The sequence below is a fragment of the Betta splendens genome, chromosome 11 (genome assembly GCF_900634795.4).
Source record: "Betta splendens chromosome 11, fBetSpl5.4, whole genome shotgun sequence".
NCBI lineage: Eukaryota > Metazoa > Chordata > Actinopteri > Anabantiformes > Osphronemidae > Betta > Betta splendens.
The window spans coordinates 12,792,989-12,813,310 of record NC_040891.2 but is presented as its reverse complement, the minus strand read 5'-3'; the positions used below and the strand labels follow the sequence as shown (position 1 = coordinate 12,813,310).

General features: G+C 50.6%; 2 protein-coding genes across 3 annotated transcripts; both read left to right on the top strand.

Annotated features, from left to right (window-relative positions):
- Positions 1-5,173: 5,173 nt before the first annotated feature.
- LOC114866006 (proline-rich proteoglycan 2-like) lies at positions 5,174-5,846 on the top strand. Its single transcript, XM_029167587.1, has 2 exons — positions 5,174-5,356; positions 5,436-5,846. Exons 1-2 carry the CDS (start codon positions 5,174-5,176, stop codon positions 5,844-5,846), a joined length of 594 nt encoding a protein of 197 aa, XP_029023420.1.
- Positions 5,847-8,295: 2,449 nt separating this feature from the next.
- prdm1b (PR domain containing 1b, with ZNF domain) lies at positions 8,296-16,912 on the top strand. 2 transcript variants are annotated; one of them, XM_029167665.3, is made up of 7 exons: positions 8,296-8,452; positions 8,715-9,018; positions 11,462-11,581; positions 12,643-12,883; positions 13,978-14,909; positions 14,989-15,117; positions 15,368-16,912. In XM_029167665.3, the coding sequence occupies exons 2-7, from the start codon at positions 8,848-8,850 to the stop codon at positions 15,932-15,934; spliced, it is 2,160 nt and encodes a 719-aa protein (XP_029023498.1). In that variant the 5' UTR covers positions 8,296-8,452; positions 8,715-8,847; the 3' UTR covers positions 15,935-16,912. The 2 variants fall into 2 exon arrangements, with proteins under 2 accessions (XP_029023498.1, XP_029023495.1); XM_029167662.3 differs by lacking the exons at positions 8,296-8,452; positions 8,715-9,018; positions 11,462-11,581 and adding an exon at positions 12,414-12,553.
- The last annotated feature ends 3,410 nt before the right edge of the window (positions 16,913-20,322 follow it).

Below are 20,322 nucleotides of genomic sequence, written 5' to 3'. Positions count from 1 at the left end.
CCCAACGCGCAAATCTGGACGGTGTCGCGACACTGTCGCAACCTTCATAAAGCCAAAGGTTACATCACGCGTGCTCCTCGGTGGCCGGAAGTCAGCGGTAGTCGACCTGAATCACGCAGCGATGGAAGAAAAGGCTCGCTCTGATGAATCATATTTGCCTTTATGCTGTGAAGGACAGGGCGTGTGCCTCATTTATCTGGGAAAGACTCGGTCCCGTGTAAAGCACCATGCCTGGGGCCAATCTGCATGTTGTGACCAATATGAGGACCTGTTTGAGTTTAAATATGCTGAAATATTAATAACGCCCGGAACCTTGTTTTTTCTTCTTCCTCTCTTTCTTTGTTGGTAATGTTTGTTTGCATGCAGTGACTGAGGGAGAAACCCAGAGCTACAAACAAAACCAGATCAGCAGCTGCTTCAAGCTCAAACCAACCATTTTCTTCTGTTTTAAAACACTTTTATTCAGATACTGACTGATTTATTATTACCCATCGTACGGACCCATAACCGGCCATGTTAGCGTTAAAGCTCGGCCCCACTGGAATCTGTTATTGCACTGCACAGCTGCTCACATTGACAGTAAAATGATTACAACAGGTGATGAAGCTATGACTCATCTACACCCTGTTGAGTTGTGCTTTTTTCGTGAGGTAGGTTTTCTTACAGGAAAGCAAGTCTGTGCTCAAAGTGAGGTCACCTGTTACAGCTGAGGCCCTGCCTGTGTCACCAGCAACACCTGCATTATATAACTGGCAGTTACACATGACACATCCAGTAATGAGCCTGATGTGTTGACCTGTGTCAGTAAACTACTTAATAATAAAACGGATTTAGTCGAGGTGTGGCAGAGCGCTCACACCTTAATGTCATCGCTGAAAATAGTCACAGCTGCTTTGTTATTTTCTCCTTCGCTCCAACTGGATGTCTTTGTCGCCCAATGGATTCGGCTGCAACAGGTTTCAAGAAGAAAAAAACCAAGCTTGTTGAGACAGTGCGCCCTGTGGATTAACACCCCTCCTCCCCAAACATGGACGGACTGAGACAGAGAAAGAGCGAAAGAAGAAAAACAAAGTTTCAGACGTGTAATCTGTCTAATCCACAAAGCTGTGAAAACGACTGGGGGAGGAAAGGGGGGAGACGGGGGACGGGGAGTTAGAAAGACGGCTAATTTCAAACTAATTTAGCTAAGGTGATTAAGTGAGACTGGCTTGATCAGAAAATAAGCTGTTAGAAAGCCTAGGACGTTGTTTTAGTATATTTACAGTCTCAGCTTCTGTATCATAATGTTACATACAATTTCTCTGCTCTGAAACCAAATCCATTTTTGTATCAACATAGTCTATATTTAGTTTCCAAACCATCATCATTTTTTTTTCTTGTCAAAATGATTCATCCCAGTGATACATCGCGGCTTCGGCGATTACCTAACAACTGTACAGCAACGAGTGCCTTAATTGGTAAAGTCCGAGGAGGAGCTCTAATCTCCAGCGCCGTTGGGCCTGAAAGTGGACCAGGCCAAGCCACGGGCAGATGGGCTGTTATGGAGGCAGATCCCCGGGGCCCCAGACAGCCTGAGCCGGGCCGGGCCGGGCCCTCGGCTCCCCTCGGCTTGGCCGGTGCAGATGGGACCTAATTGGCTGGAGACACAGGTAGTTTGCCAGGCTGCGAGGATGCGGAGATCAGATTAGCCATGTCAGATTACGGCAAAGCGGAGGCAGACAGAGTCATCTGACTGCCGCGAATCTCCAGACTCGCCCACTGAGCGAGAGAGAGAGAGAGGACGGAGCGATGGGTGCATGACAAAGCAGCTCGCTCACTCATCCACAGCTCAAATAGCATGAAGACAAACGCACAGGAAGGAGGAAAGGTGACAAACTGACAACATTCAGCCAAAGCAAAGGCAACAATGGCCACATCTAGTTTGGTGTAAACAAAAAAGTAAAAAAAAAATGTGTGCATGTAAACACACACTAAATCATACACACACAAGTGAGATTATTGGCCGCCTGTGCCGCTCCTCAACAGATGGTGCCGAGCGCAGCCCCTCAAACAGATAATCCGTTATTGTTGTGAGTGTTATGATTATGGTCCCAGTCGTCGTTGCAAAAAGTCACTGGTGCAGAACCTCCTAACCTTCGCTTGGTCTGACTTTTCACCGCGCTGAAGCCTTCGCTGGCTCAAAGCTGCCGCTTTATACGCGTATATGTTTTAGCAGAGGTTTTATATTTTTAAAGATCAAGATAGTTTTGGATTTAATCCATCAATTTAAAGATTTCTGACACATTCTCCTGCTGCTCTTCATCTCGTTATTACTTTTATTTTAATATTGGCCACTGAACTATTTAATTATTTATATTGAGGCCTGTTAACGTTCTAATTAAACCCAGCGCAGCTCGTCTTCACAGTCGATAAACACCAGTGTGGTGTTTGTGGTCTGATGCCAAGTATCGATCGGTGGTCCGTGTTTTTGTCGTGCGTCACACGTGACGCCCTGGGAACAATAAAAGACCAGTGAGATTAAGACAATTAGGGGGTTGATTGTTATCCAAAAGACGAGAAGAAGCAGATTAGATGGGGAGATTTAGGTCAAAGCGGTGATGTCCAGGAGAAGGGGGGGTGCAGGGAAAAGGAGGAGGGCAAAGAAAAGGTGGGAGGAGTAAAAGGGAGGATTGGGGTCAGAGAAACTGATGAGCGCAGGAGGAGAAGCTGGGCCTCGGCAGGAGAGAGAGGCGTGAGGGCAGCGCTGCATCGGACCGACCCAGACGACCCAGTGAGCGTTACCTGCTTCCCACGCGGGCCACACCTGTCTGGACCTGGTCCTGGCCCGTCTACACGTCTTTCCGTTCCTCTCCATCTCCATCTCACTCTCATCCCTCTACCAGCACCCCCCCCCCCTCCTTTTTCCAGCCAGCCTAATTAGCAGACATTTTTATTGATCCACTGGATTTGGTGCTGAAATCCCGCTCTCTGTCTGCCAGACAGATCGGGGCTAAAGTCCTTCCCTTTAGCTGGTGGTGGTCTGTTCCGAGGGGGGGTGCACGGCCCCACCTGTTGACCACAAGCCTGAAGTGTGCAGACGCTGCTAAACCCTTACTTCCCCCCATCGCAGCGTATTTAAGAGTCCATCGCCCAGTTCTAACTTCGTCCTGTTCATTCACAGGGTGCTTTGGCTGCGCGGTACTTTTACTGACAGGATCCACGTCTCCTGCAGTAAAAGCTCAGGCTTTCAGTCGCCATCACCTAAAACAAGGTCACGCGTGTTTGTGGGCGACGTGCACCTGCATGTCCTGCGCTGAAAGTCAAGCAAAGGCACCAAACGCACTGTATCTGTTTGTTTATGCTACAGCGTTGTGTGTTTTATTTGCGCGTGACCCACAACAAACAAGTGCGACAGGAGATTGCGAGAGATTGCCGTTTGGACGCCGCGTTCCTGAAATCAGGACCTCTCAGTGACGCCCGGCAGAAGCGCGGGAGCGGGAGTGGCCGGAGCGGCGCCGAGTCTCAACCGGGACACGAGCATCAGAGGCGCGTGGCGTCATCGCGCTCTCTCTCTCCAAGAACGTCGGTGGGAAAAGAAGAAGCGGCTTCTCACCGCAGCATGAGCCACGAAACACGAGTTACCGGTAACGGCGAGCTCAGCGTCAGTGCTCGGAACCAGTAAGACACCACATGTTTGTGGTGGTGACACTGACTGGACACTGAGCCCATATTAGGACGCGGCCAAGGAGCCTTTAAGGAGCCTCCGGGCGGCTGTGATGAGATGCACCGCAGCAAAGTTGACTTAGAAAAAGGAGTTTTTGCTTGTGTCTAACGAGTGTCTAATGACGACTTAACGACTATAAAATAAACTCATGAGCACCTCGTTAAAAATAAACGGCTGCGAGATTAAATTAGAGGTGTTGACAAGCAGCCGGCATCGGCCCCCATGCGCCAGCGAGTCACTGTATGCACGGTAAACACGCCGCTGCTGATGATGATGACGATGATAAGGACGTTGTTTGTTGAGGCCTCTGGCTCGTCCGTCTCCTTCCTTCCTCTTTGTGATGGCATGCGGCCTCGAGGAGGTGTGAAAACGGGAGGTTATTTTTGGCGCCGCGCAAACGCTGCGAGAAGCGGCGGCGAGAAAGTGCCAGCTCTCACTCGGCGCCGACCTCAAAAAGGCCCAAGTCGCGGCGCCGAGTCCTCTCTGCCGCCCGTGGACTCGCGGTGAGTCCGGCTCGTGCTCCGGTGCCTTTGCTTTGCTGAGAATGAGCGTTTAATGCACTGCTGGGGTTTTGGCACGATTTCAGGATCCAGCTCGTGTTAATGTGTAAGCTTCAGTGAAATGCTGATGAAGCCGCTCCCTTTTTTTCCTGCACGCTGCTTCCTGTGCCTGTAAACTCTCCTTTAGCTGCTGCGCTTCCACCAAAACGAGCCATTGTCCTTTTATCACCAGAACCACACAAATAGAGAAGTCTGATGTGGAGTCCGCGTCTGACTGGATTAGGTTGAATCTTCAGCTTTTCCACGGCCTGTGAAAACAGCTTTGAAGCGCTTCTTATCGCCTCGCTCACTTATCTCTGACACGCAAAGAGATCTTCCAGCAAATTTACAGTCGCCCTCCGAGCGGCGCGAGCAGGTCGAACAGGTTCCGAATTATTTGAAGGAGGACGGATGTTTGCAAAGTCACACTGTACGCGGTGTATAACCTAGAAATGAAGCAGCGAGCTGCATCTTATCTAAGTGTTGACATGCAAACAACAGAGAAAATATTCAGCCTCTGGTGGCACAATAGAGGCCCAAGAAAAGCGATGACAAATTATTGGCCAAAACAAAAGAATCTCAGGGACAAAGTCTGACTTGAGGGTTTGTGTGTCACCAACCGATGATAGAGTGACCTCCAGAAAACAAAATGCTTCCAGGGAAACAGCGGCCCTGGCGTCAGTGACGAGATGCAGTGATGTAATCTTTCCATATTTAAGGTTCAGACAAAAGGGATAATCCCTCTGGTTAAAGGAATCCCATGGAAAACTAAGCTGAGCAGGCTGTAAACAACAAAGCCCTGAAAAAAAAAGAAGTCGTGTTTTCCTCGTTGTGTGATTGTTGCTAAGGACAGTGACCAGCGTGATAACCGTGCATCAACACAATAATCCTCCTCATTCCCAGCTGTTTACTGTTCACCGTGGAAAAAAACATGAGGAAAAACAACGGAGGCCGAGGACAAGGACCCGGGACCGGCCGTCCTCAGGAGGACCCGGGACCACGTGTCCTCAGGAGGACCCGGAACCGCCTGTCTCCTGGAGGACCCGGGACCGGCCGTCCTCAGGAGGACCCGGGACCGCGTGTCCTCAGGAGGACCCGGAACCGCCTGTCTCCTGTAGGACCCGGGACCGCGTGTCCTCAGGAGGACCCGGAACCGCCTGTCTCCTGTAGGACCCGGGACCACGTGTCCTCAGGAGGACCCGGAACCGCCTGTCTCCTGGAGGACCCGGGACCGCGTGTCCTCAGGAGGACCCGGGACTGCCCGGGACCGGCCGTCTCCTGGAGGACCCGGGACCACGTGTCCTCAGGAGGACCCGGAACCGCCTGTCTCCTGGAGGACCCGGGACCGGCCGTCCTCAGGAGGACCCGGGACCGCGTGTCCTCAGGAGGACCCGGAACCGCCTGTCTCCTGTAGGACCCGGGACCGCGTGTCCTCAGGAGGACCCGGGACCACGTGTCCTCAGGAGGACCCGGAACCGCCTGTCTCCTGGAGGACCCGGGACCGCGTGTCCTCAGGAGGACCCGGGACCGCCCAGGACCGGCCGTCTCCTGGAGGACCCGGGACCACGTGTCCTCAGGAGGACCCGGGACCGCCCGTCTCCTGAAGGACCCAGGACTCTCCACTCGGGCTCGGACTCCACTCCATCAATCACCTGTCACATTTCTCCCGTGACAGCGTCGTTTCCACTTTCATTCTCGATACGAGCGAAGCACCGACGCCCACATTCCTCCTCCACTACGTTCGCTTCTGGTCAACCTGATTTTGGGTGATGGCTTGTTTCCAAGCGGTGGAACAATCGAAGCTCTTAATGGGAGCTCCGTCAAATATGTTCTTTGACACGCTTTGATGAGATCTTAGGGAAAAGCCTGACTGGCAGCTGACAGTGCTTTGGGCCTCACTATAATAACGCGAGGAGTCCTGTGTCATTTATGAAACTAACCGTCCTCGCTCCATATGCCTGCACATGCAGACAACATTTTCCTGCAAAAAGCTCAGCCTCACATGCAAACAGGCCTATTTTAATATAAAAGAATAGCAGTAGCTGTTGGTTGGATGCGCTACTGTACTTTCCGCTTGAGCAACACCAGCTGGGCTGAGTGTGATATTAGCCAATCGATGAATCACAGGAGCTACTGTAAATCAGATCCTTAATGCCCCAAGCGTTCGCTGCCGTATGTGCAGTAACACTTATTGTAGGCTTTGTTATGAACGTTGCATCATTTTTCCATCGAACAAGCTGGAAGTGTGTGTGCGTGTGTGTGTGGGGGGGTGGTGGTTGGTGCTGATGGGACGTGCGCCCACAGTTCCCACAAATAAGAGCAGTGCGATGGTTTTCACACACTTCATACCTTACGCACAGACATGACTTCACAAGCGCCTCAGGGAAGAGGACCTCTGTTCTAATTGATCTCGGAATTCTGGAGCCGATTTTTCGTGTGCTCTGGTGCTTTTCTCTCCCATTTGACCGGGGGGCTGTTTTCTCTGCACTGTTTCTGGACCAGACTGTTACCAAACAGCTCGTGTTCTCACGTTCCAGGTCACATCGCTCGGTTTGGTTGTGTGCAGCTGACCTCAGGTCAGCTCCATCCTTATCCTTTCATCGCCTGATGCCCTCCCTCTCTCAGACGCCGGTTTCTCCACCTGGAAAAAGCCTGTCTGGGTCTTGTGACGTGGCACATGCTGTCCAGTGCGGCGTGTGTCCGATGAGCCGGCTACCTGCCACCCCGTTGCGCCGTGTCTTTAGCCTCTGAGCCCTGAGCCTGAGCCCAGACAGTCTGCAAATTAGAGAAATTAGCCTCGCCAGGCTGTGGCCAGTGAAAGAGCCCAGATCGCCACCTCCCCTTCCTCTCCCCTCCCTCAGACAACTGTCTTCTAGCACCCCCCCCCACCCCTGCCTGACTGGACAGTAAATCTCCACGCTTGGAATAGCAATCTAGCCATATGGCAGCCAATTTAGTATTTCACCAGCCACATTAAGGAGGAGGTGGGGTGACTGACAGAGACAAGTATAGTTGTCCTTAATATATCAGCATGGTCATTACTATTAACAGTTTTCTCCTAAAAGTGAGGAAAAATTTTTACTTGTAAATGCTTTAAAATGAAAAACCAAAACAAAGTGCATCTGGAAAAAGGGTCGATTGAAGGAATAAAACCGGAATAGATCAATTAGTAAATTGGGGCAGTGCATGTGACAACATCTCTCCTTGTATTTTTTAAAGAGAACTCCAGCTGACTAACTTGATATTTGCTGAGACAATTTGAGGCCACAGCCCCGCGTTCAAATAGAAAAGTGCCACTCTCTACATCCATATGCTGTTTTAACTGCTCTCTCCTGTCCCTGCTCTCCTTCTGCAGCCTCCCAGATGAGGTGACCTGGGCTCCTGTTGCTAAGCTGTGTGTATAAATGTCTGAAAGTAAAGGGATGCCTGCCAGACAGGTGTCTAATTCTCTTTTCTGTGTCATGGGATGACCTGCCCTACATCTGTACCTGAATGAGCACCAGCCGATACGGGGCATCGGTCTCATCATAACCTAATACACATTGTTATTTATCCCGTGTCTGAAGAGCAGAGAGAGTATGTGTGTAACACTTTGTTTTGTAACACTATTCAAAACAGAATGAATTGTGTGCAGTGTGTGTGTGTGTGTGTGTGTGTGTGTGTGCGTGTGTGTGTGTGTGTGGTGGAAGACTTAGGGGTCTTAGTTCTACAAGGAGATGTAGGTCAAGGAGATACAGCGGCAGCAGATTGCTCATTAAGTGCCAAACCAAGCAAAAGTCTATGAGTGTGTTTTTCAGTGGCAACAGGCCAGCCATCTGCTCCTGCTTTATTCATTCATTAACATGTCTTTGTGTGTGTGTGTGTGTGTGTGTGTGTGTGTGTGTGTGTGTGTGTGTGTGTGTGTGTGTGTGTGTGTGTGTGTGTGTGTGTAAGCACTCATCTCGGTGGCCAAGTGCACAACGTCACCGGTGTTGTTGTCCGAGGCCAACAGTTCTGTGTCAGACGCAGCCGTCACATGACCGCGCCGGCTCGTGATTGGCCGGGCCGTTAAGCTAAAAAAGCTTGGCGCAATCCAAGCCCATGCGTTTCTGGTGACAGTGACAGAGCGGCCACAGCGAGAGTGGATCTTACTGAGACGGATCCCTGAAGAAAACAAAGGGATGACGAAGCCAAAGACATGAGGATCCTACGGCTGAATGACTGTGTGGAAGTAAGTCGCATTCAGATACTTCTTCTACTTGTTCCTAACTAGCGATGGACACTTAATAGGAAGCCGCTGCCTCTGAAGGAGCTGATTAACCTGAACGCTGCATGTTGGGATGTTGCAGCATCAATGAACTTCACTTCTTTATGGAAGTTTGAGGGGTTGACCTCGGACACAGATATTGGCTCTGGTTCAGCCACTAGCACTATAATAATCAAACGTTCCTCCAGGTTTAAATGATAACACTTTTTTTTACTTCCTCCTCCAGATCCTGAGCTTTAACCAGCGCATCTAAGACGAGAGATCTGCTACGAACAAACCAAAGTCCTTTAACCAAAGCCGCCCAAACCAAAGCAGCCCGAGGCCCAGCGTCAGCATCCTGCTCTGTACATGTTATCACGATGAAGCTGGATAACGCACCAGGAGACATGAGCTGCTGGCGGGAGCTGGATTTTGCCCTTAACTGCACCTACATTGTGCCGGACCAGGTGTCGGACCCGAGCTTCAACCTGCCCAAAGCTATGACCTCCATCCCACGTAATCTAGCCTTCGACTACGGCGCGGACAACGAGGTAAGAGTCTCTGTGTTGCATCCCATAAACGTGCCCCTCACTGAAACCTGATGGGCTTTTAATTGAAGCCTCACTTTTCCAACAGTAATTCTGTATTACATAACACTCTGTTGGACCATCTGCATTGAGCTCCTCTGGACAAAGGATGCGCTGACTAATGAGTTCTTCACAAACGCACAAGCGTGTGTGGGTGAAGTGACCCCGGGGTCAGCGGCAGCTTTAGGTGAGGGGTTTCTGCCGCCGTGCAGCTCGCCTGCTTTATGATATGGACTTGGGTCACGCACAGACGCAGGACCGCTCTTTCCCTTTCGCTTCGTCCTCTTTACGACCGCGCAGGTGTCTGTGCCTCCCGCTCAGGTAGCGTGAGTCAGGCGGCGCAAACACACCGTCAGCTGACGGCTCTGCTCCGCTGCAATAAAACCTGGCGCGTTCCTGGTTCTGAGTCACCGAGTGCAACCGTCTGAAGAGGAAATGATGGTGTGTTTGGAGACGAGAACGACGCGGCGCACGTCTTCTGTAATGGGCCGATCGCAGCTTGTGGTCGACTCTGCTGCCTCCTTCCTCTTTGCGTCGTGACCCATGCAACACTTTGCGCCGTGGTTCTTCTTCATACTCTCACCTCTTCCTCCTCTCGCTGCAGAATTCACTGTTGCAGGATAAGAAAAGCATGTGAACTGCCGAGATAAAATCACACCGAGGGCTAATTACGAATCCCCGGGCTTTGTTTACCGGTTAACACATCTGACTCACGCTTACCACTCTCATACTTCAGGCAGCCCAACTTGATTTTTCAGTCTCCTTGCGTTACACACATGCACACATGAAACAAACCTGTCGTCCCGATCCACTGAGTTCGTTCCCGTGTAACGACGGTGTCATGTGAGTCCGGGAAATTCATTTCCGTTGGCCATTGTGAAACAGCTTTCCTTTCTGACGGTTTGACGAATGGTGATCACAAGTGTCACATTAATAGCACGGGAGGTGCAGCTAAAAGGGGATTTTTTCCCCCATAGGTGAGTGTTCGGTACATAGATGAGTCAGAAACTTTGAGGATGCAAGAAAAACTCCCACTTCTGAATGATACTTATCTCCAAGTGTGCCCGGAAAGAAGAAGAAGAAGAAGGGTGAAGGGGGCACGTGGCAGATGGGGCGTCAGCAACGGGTGCGAAGAAGATGGGGGGGGGCTGGGAGGGTGAATGAAGAGGGAGAAGCTGGTTGAGGGCGTGTGGGGGGTGGGATGGAGCGTGGAGGGAGGGGGGGATTTAGGTTAAAACCAGATGATTAACTTTCGTTGTGGACAGGCAGCCGGCCAGGCATCAGGCCGCGACCTGGGGGGACGTCCGAGTTCGTTTGGGAGGGCCCAGTAATGGGGGGGGCATTTTCTTCCGTTCCTCAACACCCTCCCCACCTGACTGAGCAGAGCGGTTGAGCGGCGGCCCACCAGCCTCACTGATTCGTTAGTCACGCAACACCAGCGAAGCACAATGTCCATGTCACACTGGTTCATCGCAGGCAGGAGTCACGGCGGCGGCCGCCTCACGTCCCCACCGACCTGTTGTTCTACTAATTATCAGCTTAGACCTGATTGGTTGGCGCCGGCTCAACCCTCAACCTAATGGGTCACCATGAGCTGCTTTTATTCCATGTGGCTCGTCTTTAGGTTTTATTCCTCGGTGGGAGGAAGAGAGAGTGTGTTGATATGTGTGTGTGTGGGGGGGGGGTCTGCGTGTGCGCCACAGATGCTGCTGCCGGACGGACGGCCGGCGTGTGTGTTTGCGTGTGATGTGAGCAGGGTTGACCCCACGCCCGACCACTTTCCATCGGGGCCCCAGCCATTATGTGGTCCCGGGCTTCAACAACCCCTGCGAGTCCAGAAAAGCATGTGTTGAGCCAAAAAGCACCTGAAAACAAAAGTGAGTCAACCTGCAGAACGGGAGGGATTCTGCTCTTGCCACATGCGCTCGCGTACGTCCCTGCGTCTTGCATGAGGTCAGAAAATCCCACGTCGGCTTTCTATTCGCCGCCAAAACACGTTCGCACATGCTTTGAAACACAGCTTTGACTCACTGGGACATTTCTGCGAGCGCGGGAATCGCACGGGTTGAAGGAACAGCTTGAAGCGTGACTTGTCCAAATACTGAACGCCTTCCAGGTGTCCTCCCTGTTCTATCAGCGGGTCAGAGATCAGTGGAGTAGGCCAGCGAAAGTGTAATTCTCTCCATTGGTTTAGCTCATTAGTGCATAGAAAGTGGGTCACCTTGTGGATTTCACCGAGGCTCTAGAGCCGTCTGGGTCAGCGTGACAAAGACGCCACAACCAGCACAAGACAAGGAGAAACAGGAAGCTCGTGAAGAAACGCGCTTCACAACATGTACACATTCCTCCATGAGGTGAAGCGAGTTTTTTGATGCAATATGCAAATGCTTTATTCCTGTTTCTGCAGGTGACGGGCGTTTTCAGCAAAGAATACATCCCTCAGGGAACCCGCTTCGGCCCCCTGCAGGGAGTCACCTACACCAAAGACAGCGTCCCCAAGCAGGCCAACAGGAAGTACTTCTGGAGGGTAAGGTCCAGAGCCGACCAGCTGTTGAGACAACGGCGACGAGAATAGCCTTCGTCTTCCTGTTTTATCCGTGAACGAAAAAAGAGAGAGCGCTTGCTCAGATGCAGAAGTTTCACATCAGGTCTGAGCCCGTACGTCAAGAAGGAAACAAAAATGCTTTCACAGATCAAATTGGCGAGCAGGGCTTTTGGTCAAATTTTTTTAAGAGGAAGTTATCAAGAGCGTTGGCATGTAACAATTGATTCACTCTCGCCGTCACGGAGCCTTACTGGCACTCGGCTCCTGTGCAACATGTGTCACAAACAAAGAGGAAGGGACCATTGTTCGCCCAATGCACAATGCTCTGGTTTCCGACACTTTGTTTGGATCGCGCGTCTTTTTTCTCCCTTATCCTCACGCAGCTTGTGTCACTCAGGAAGTTCTCTATTCTGCTGAGTCAATTCCCATAAGGACTTTTTGCTGCCATCCTACGTGTTTTCCTTCCAGCTGTGTTTCCTGTAAACCTGTGCAACGGGGGGCGTTCCTGCGCTGGCGCAAGTGAAAGTCGCTGGGAGTGTTGTTGGCGTCAGGCGGACGTGTCGCCACAGGCATTTCTGCCTAGAGTGACTGCGAGCACCTGTCTGTCGACCTGCCAGCAGGCCTTTCATCCTGTTTGTTTTAATAGGCCAACATAGATTCTGCTCTGTAATGAAGATGACGGCACTTAAATGCACCGCAGGCACGTCACCCACTCACCAAGTGGAGATAGGGAAACAATAAAACAATAAGCGTGACAGGGAGAGAGAGAGAGAGAGAGAGAGAGCGGGCGAGCGAGAAAGCCACGCCTCCTTGCACCTCCCCTTTAAATACGGCCGCCGTGCAGGAGCGCTCATAAAGAGTTTCACTCTCAGAACACAGAATACAAAGAAGGAGCAGGAGTCCTGTAACTGCTAACTTAAAGGGACAGAGATTATTTAACTGTACATGGCAGAGGTAATTATTATTTTGTGTGTGTGTGTGTTTTAAATCAACAGCTCCGTCATCAGCGTAACACAGTTGCACATCCTCTTGTCCCCCTGCAGATTTACAGCGGTGGTCAACTTCAGAACTTCCTCGATGGCTACGACATCCACAGGAGCAACTGGATGCGCTACGTCAACCCGGCCCGCTCGCTCGCAGAACAGAACCTGGTGGCCTGCCAGAACGGCCGGGACATCTACTTCTACACCATCCGGCCCGTGGAGCCCAAGCAGGAGCTGCTGGTGTGGTACAGCCAGGAGTTTGCCCACAGGCTCTGCAGCCAGCAGGATGACAGCAAACACAGTGAGTGTGCAGGGGGACCCGGGTTCTGCTGCCTCTGGGTCGGGCCGCGGCGCAGCGCTTAGCGCTTAGTGACCACAAACGGAGCTACAGCCGACTAACCATCATGTGAAGCTGCTTCTGCTATGAGCCAGCAGAATCTTGTTGAGTGTGTGAGTGGGAAGAAGTGAAAGACAGCTGATAGGCAGCTGCTTTGACCTTGAACCACGATGACACATGAAAAGTTGAATGTTGTTCGCTAACGGGAGTAGAAGATGTTATTATCAACATTTTTACAAATAGACACAATTCAAATGATAGGTAGTTGCTAGAGCGGCCAAAATCTCCAAGTTTTGAGTGTGTTGGGACTTTAAGGGGAGCAGGTGAGTCAGGGGAACCGGTCACGGGTCAGAGTAGCTTTGTGAGTCATTTACCTTGAGCTGTTAGTAGAAAAGCCAGTGACTCTGCCTTCATCCTGATTGCTGCTGTGTTGCCACAAAGTCTGATGATTCACTCTAACTGGATGCACCAGATGACTAACGCGCACCGTGGTATCATTACATTGTTTAATAGAGGTCGAGGATTTTCCTTTCCAGCACGCCTTCGAGTCAAGGGCTTCTCATTGTTTGCCTTCGGTGTCACGTTATTTGCTCTAACCACAACTGACAGACAATAGAAGTGAGATCTGCTACCTTTCTTAAAAGTACTGTGAATCGTGAAGCGCAACCAATCACAGTTTCATGTGTTGTTGAGGCTGGTTTGGTGAAGCAGCAATACCCAGAAACGGCCTCAGCAAGCGAAACAGCCGAACGCTATGCGACTGCTCATATATGGCATGACGCACATAACCCCCAAAACATTCTTCTCCAAAATCACTACGCTGATTGACAACCAGAAACTTTACTCAATGATTAACGTGTCATGTCAAAACTGAAACTACTATCATTTACCATAAGAGGGAGTGCCTTCTGTGGGTGGACGTGTGTCTCTGTGCATGAGCTGCTTTAACGTGTGATTTATCATATGCTTCCTCTGCAAAAATGCGGATATGATTTATTCACGTCAGTTCGGGGTTGAGAAGTTTAAAAGCGCTCACCGTCCGCTCTGTTCTCTCGCAGAGTACGCGAGTCCCGACGACGACCGGGAGCCGGAGTACACCAAGCAGCACCTACCTCAGCACACCTGGCTCCGGGAGAGGACCAAGGAGGAGGTGAAGGAGGAGAAGGAGGACGAAGGAGAGGAGCGGATCGACGTGGAGGTGCTGGAGCGCGACACTCCCCCCGACACGCCCGACGACCAGATCATGGACTTCAGCAAAAAGCCGGAGAAGGAGGAGAAGGGCGACGCGGAGCCCGAGGGCCGGAGGACGTTCCCCTCGCCTCCGCCTGAACACAGAGAGCCCAGCTTGGGGCTGAGCCACCCATATGTACCGGAACACTACTCCATGCTCCCATCTCCGCACAGAAACCTGCCGCTCCACCTGCACGGCCTCTACGGGCACAGGGAAGGCCTGGTGTCGTCCTACCCCCTTTACCCTCAGTCCAGACCCCTCCAGGCGCCCTACCCGCTTCTACCCCCCTACAACCCCCACTATCCTCGCCTGCTCCTCCCCTCATACTCTCCTCCCTTCCCCAGCATGCTGCCATCAAGAGGGGCCCTTCCATACAGCAGCTACCTGGGCACGGATGGGCTCCCCTACCCGCCCATGGCCTCACCCAACCTTCTCCCAGTGTCCCTCCCCTACCCACCAGCTCCGCAAGGAGGTCTGAAGGAGCTCACGCCAAACATATCGCCTCCTCGCGGCGCCCCGGCCACCCCGGAGCTCTCCCCCCTCCCAAAGAGCACCAGCCAGCAGCAGTCCCCCGCGCAGCCCCCCTCCGGCGGCGAGGAGGCCATGAACCTGAGCCTGGCCACAACCAAAAGCAGCACGGCGCCACGCAACGGCCCCGGGCACAAGTCCCTGCCCTACCCGCTCAAGAAGCAGAACGGGAAGATCAAGTACGAATGTAACATCTGCTCCAAGACCTTCGGACAGCTTTCCAACCTCAAGGTACGGGCGGCGGTCGAGTTTGTCCTGCGTCCCGATGCATTTTTTGCGCCGCGCGCTAACTCGCTAACTGTAATTACAGGTGCATCTGCGCGTGCACAGCGGCGAGAGGCCTTTCCAGTGCAACCTGTGCAAGAAGAGCTTCACTCAGCTGGCCCACCTCCAGAAACACCACCTGGTCCACACGGGCGAGAAGCCGCACGAATGCCAGGTATGTTGAAGATCCGTTTCTGACGAGCCAGTAACAAGATCTTGACTCATTATTCTTATTCTGACTCTGTGGGTGTAGAATAGAACGACTCACAAAGAGAAAAAGTTGTCGTTCTTGCTCGACGTGGTCAGCCCAGATACTAAACTAATAATAACTAGGGGGTGACATCATCCTGTTCTGCTACTCAAAATAACTTGTCGTCGGATGATGAATGCAATCGAAGCCCTAATCTGTCGTTGTCCTCGTCCAGGTGTGTCACAAACGCTTCAGCAGCACCAGCAACCTGAAAACGCACCTGCGGCTGCACTCGGGCGAGAAGCCGTACCAGTGCAAGCTGTGCAGCACCAAGTTCACCCAGTACATCCACCTCAAGCTCCACCGGCGCCTCCACAGCAGCCGCGATCGGCCCTACTGCTGCCATCTGTGCGCCCAGGCCTTCTTCCACCGCTTCTCCCTGCGCATCCACCAGTGCAGCTGCTGCCCGGCCGCCTCCGGCGCCCCCGTCAACGCCCACGTCAAGGAGATGGTGGACCAGTTCGACGCCAGCCAGGAGGCCGACACCCTCGCGGAGACGGCGCCGGCGCCGCAGGTGGAGGAGGCCATGGAGCACTGGCTGGCTCGCACCCTGGAGGGCGAGGGCAAGGAGGACCAGAGGGAGGCCACCGCGCTGCTGAAGGCCCTGACGGCGGCCATCAACGCACCGGCCACGCCCGCGGCCCCGGCGGCCGCGCCCCCGCACCCGCCGCTGGCCTATCAGGAGAGGGCGAGCGTGGTCCACCTCCACACACGGGCCGCGGTGAAGACGGAGGGCGACTGAGGGGGAGCGCCACAAATGAACATACAGCTTATCAGCAACCAAGAAAACAGACGTCGCCAAATAAGCTGCCCTGCGCTGTCGGCGCGGCGCAGCAGGGAACAAAGACTGTCACAGTCCAACGAGCGCAGCACCAAAATAAGAGCATTCCAAAGACGGGGCCTACTCAGTGATCGCGCCTCCTTCAAAATAAAAGAGGGAGCTGCTGTGAATTTTAAACTCTTTTCACTCAGGTAGAGAAGTGTTGCTTTTTGTGCTTTAACTTATTACTTGTTTTGAAACGTGAGTCTATATTTATTAGTTGCATCATAGTGTGTTTTTTTTTCATCGTAGCGTGTTGATGTTTCAATCAATCAGCAAACGGACTCAGGAAAATATTAGCACAGACGTAGAGACAGCTTCCTGCCCCTCAGCTGTGAAACTATTTTATTTATTTATGCTTTAAAATGGGGGGAAACACGAATCTTGAAGCTGTGCGTTAACGAGCCATTGTTTTAAAAAGTTACAATCAAAGTACATGAATGTGTTGCACTGTTCCTGGATCAGCAAAAAGGAAAGAGATTCTGCCGAAGCATTAGTTTTGTGGGTTTATTTTTCGATCATCCAGAATCGTCACAATCAGATGTGAACAAAAATGCCTTGTATTTAAATTTCACTCGTGTCGTTTGTTTTGCTGCGCACCAATATTTCAGCTGTTTCTTCACAAGAGCTTTACTGAAAACTTCACCTAATTAAAACATTGGTACCTCATTTTTAGCCGTAGATGATGCTGGACCAGAAGGAAGGAACCTTTGGAGACTGTACTACTGAGACACTGTGTTCTACTTTTGTCACGTTGTAGTTTTTGTACAATCGTTTGTTTGTGTAGCTTATTTTTTTGGAAACAGGTAACGTAATGTTAAGATTTTATATGTAAGAGACTATTTTGATGAAACTTTTATATGAACATGATGTAGCATATTAAAGATATTGTTTCTATAAGTGGACTGTTTGTGGTTCTTGCTCCTGAGCCCACTGGATCCTCTTCCATGAGGGCTCCTCTCCTGCTGGTTCTGAACTCTGAGAAGCTTAACATCCCCCTGATTGATTCACCGTTCAGGCCGCGTTTCCTAGAAAATACAGGAAGTGAAACTATTGCAGTCAGTCGCCGATAAAACTAAGAAGCAGCACTTCTGGCGTCAACTTGCTGTTGACAAATCAGTGAGGGTGACAGAGGCGGAGTCGGCTGTTGTTACGATCAGAGGGTAAAACCAGCAGCTTCACGCCTTCCAGTAAGGAGCTCCTCTAACGCGTGTCCATCGCTTTGACTGACTGCCCGTTTCCAATGAAGCTCTTTTCAGATGAAACCCCCAGAGGTTTCTTCATTCTTCTCTCCACAGAACGGTGTTTACAGGCACACCTGAACCAAGACGAAACCAAACGCGGCTCAAATGCCACCGTTTGTCATCCCATGGCATGAGACATACTTTCAATCCAGCCTATTTGTCGCAAACTTACTGTAATAGTTGTTCAGCCTTTACTGTAACTCTCGCCGTCTTTCTCTCTTTCTGCCTTTTAACCGCTTTCTTTTTCTTTCCTTTTCAGCGTCTCCTCCTCCTGCTGCGTTTCCGCCTGTGATCTCTGCTGCGGGGGAGAACCCCACGGCGAACACCCACACGCCACTGACCAGAATAAAAACACCTCAGGCCTTTTAAAAGCGAAGCAGTCAGCCGCCAGCGGTGACAGGAAATCTGTTTGTGCTGTTTGAGCCGGCTCCGCCATCAGCTGCTTCACACGGCGGCAGAAACCAAAGTACTGAAGACAACACAGATTAGAGCATCTGTGAAAAGGTTCAGTACGCGAACAGCTGTGATACACTGTGTAATGAGTCAGATCATAGAATAACACTGAAGACTCCCTTTTTTTTACTTTTTTAACTGATGCTGGTGCTTCTCCACCTCAGGACCTTGGTTTACATATGTCACACATCTGGAGACAGAAGATGCTTTGATGTGTAATCATGATTACGTGACAAGGAACAGACAGCACCTGATCAGGTTCTCCTCGTCCACATCTGACCCGTGGCCCTGACTCTCTGATGACACAATCGCTGAGTGGATACATGTGTTGACAGTTTTCACCGGAGCCGTGTTTGTAATGACAACGGCTTTAACCTCTGTGGCCTGTTTGTCAAAAGCTGTGTAGAGTTTAAATCACCTACTCAGACGTGAGAAGGCCGCCTGGCTGGTTGAGTATGAAATGAATAAAGGGGCTCCTGATATGAATGCCGCACACACACACACACACACACACACACACACACACACACACACACACTGCAGCTGCAGCTGGACAGCTTCTCCACATCACAAGGCATCAATAAAGGCTTCCAGGGAAGGTGTAATCTCCTTTCAGATCGCGTCATGCATCTAGCTAGTTACGGATGAGCTACACGTAAAGTTGCACAGCAGGAGGTCATGGGTGGGGCCTTCAGGGTCATCAGGATTTTTCTGTTTCAATCCTGTACGGCGATAAAACATCAAAAACGGTTTTGCCTCAGGGGAAACGATTCACTCTGGATAATACAAAAGAAAATAGCTACTGATAATAATAGTTGGCTCATTCACATGCGCCGACGATTACTCCAGCTTCAAACCGCCATCATCGTCATCGGCGCCAAACGCTGGGCTGGTTCTGTTCCGCTGCGGCCATGTCATTTCTGTTAAAAAGCTGAGCCTAAACGTGTGAGCAAAGCACAATTCACTAATTCCAGATATGTCAGTGTGTCATTAACTCTGTGGTGTAACAGGAAATTTTTCCTAGAATCCTACAGTGATGCGTGAATGAGCAAAGCAGAGGGGAACCAAAGGACAGCGCAACGGCAGGGGATCGTGCTTGTGTCGTAACAGGAATCAGCCTCATTTTCAGAATTTAGAAAAATCCTAAATGAGAAATTAGGATTTCATTTCAGCGGGAGGTCATAATTAATTTATCTCAAAACAACATGAATGACATCAGATGTCACATCTTGTCGAGTACATCACATAATAAATCAGTTTCAAACACAACATGTTGAACAGCCTTCAGGTAAAAACAACTGAACCCTCTGCTCATCTATTCATAGGCTCACCCCCGGTTAAGAAACTAACGTTTGACCGGTTTCACTGCTGAATGTGAGGTGAACTTCAAAGGATTTCCCTCTGGATTTCATTTCGCCTGCTGGAGTCGGGCTCCTGGTATCGGATCGGGTGGATAAACAGGCGACTGCAGCCGCGCCTCTTTGCCCCTCACCCTTTAGTTGGAGGCGCTTGTGTTGGGTAAGCACCTTTCCACCATGGTTTACCTTTCAAATGACTGTTGTTACCCTTGAGCATCACGCGTCTTTCTGTTTGAATTCAACAGAAAGATTCCAAGCATGATAATGTTAAACATGTGGGGAGGAGGCTGATTACAATCAAACAATGCCAATCTTCCCTTTCATTTTCATCAACCAAACATCTTTTTAGCCGGAGGTCTGACAGCTCCTTCCTCGTGCTCATCCTTTCAGGAGCTGTTCCAGTTTTATGACTTTGGCTTTGCTTCACTTTGGGCCATTTCTCTGGGTGTGGAGCACTGAGCAATAACACTGCAGCAGTGCAGTCAGTTAAATGGGTCTAAAGGTTTACAATGACCTGGCACCGTTGACATAGTTAGTCATTTCCCCTTGTGTTGATGTGCAGAGATGATCTCACTGACCATTAATATGATCATAAAACACGCCACCTATTCATTTTTAGTATGCATTTAAATGATGATGGTGTTATTTACTGGAACAAAGAAAACTATTGACCCCAAACTTAATTTAATTCTAATTGTAATTGTTTGCATTTGTTTTAAACAGCTTTGGACTCTTGTTCTAACTTTTCTTTTCAGTGACTGATGACGTTATAGCGCCACCGTGAGTCAAACGTGCGCATGTGCACGCGACGGACGCACTCGCCGGAGCTCTGCGCGTCTTCCTGCAAGCTGACCCGTAACCACAAGAGGTCCACGTCGATTCACACGCGACGAAGCGCTCGTTTCTCAAGGAAGACGGGGCTGCACGAAATGCTGACTTTCTGTTTTAGGCTGCTTTAGGGAAATCCCCGAGAGACGAGCAATACTTTGACTTGAAAGCGACGAATAACGCAAAGAATTTTGTATTTGCCCCCAAACGAACTCGTCCCATCAGGTCTGTAAACTGCACAAAATGACGTCATATCTGAAATACTGGTAAAAAACGTATGATAGTTTTAGAATAAAAATAAAAGACAAAGTATAAAGTTTATATTTCAAAATAACAACTTACGGGCGAAGCGAACGTTTTAACAGTTTATTATTATATATTTATTATTATATATCCTAAAATGGTAGAAAAGATCTTAAAAAGAAAA

Coding starts and splice junctions, on each gene's coding strand:
- LOC114866006 (XM_029167587.1), top strand. CDS start 5,174: ATGAGGAAAAACAACGGAGGCCGAGGACAAGGACCCGGGACCGGCCGT. Junction 5,357..5,435: donor CCCGGAACCGCCTGTCTCCT/GTAGGACCCGGG, acceptor ACGTGTCCTCAG/GAGGACCCGGAACCGCCTGT.
- prdm1b (XM_029167665.3), top strand. CDS start 8,848: ATGAAGCTGGATAACGCACCAGGAGACATGAGCTGCTGGCGGGAGCTG. Junction 14,910..14,988: donor GACAGCTTTCCAACCTCAAG/GTACGGGCGGCG, acceptor CTGTAATTACAG/GTGCATCTGCGCGTGCACAG. Junction 15,118..15,367: donor AGAAGCCGCACGAATGCCAG/GTATGTTGAAGA, acceptor GTCCTCGTCCAG/GTGTGTCACAAACGCTTCAG.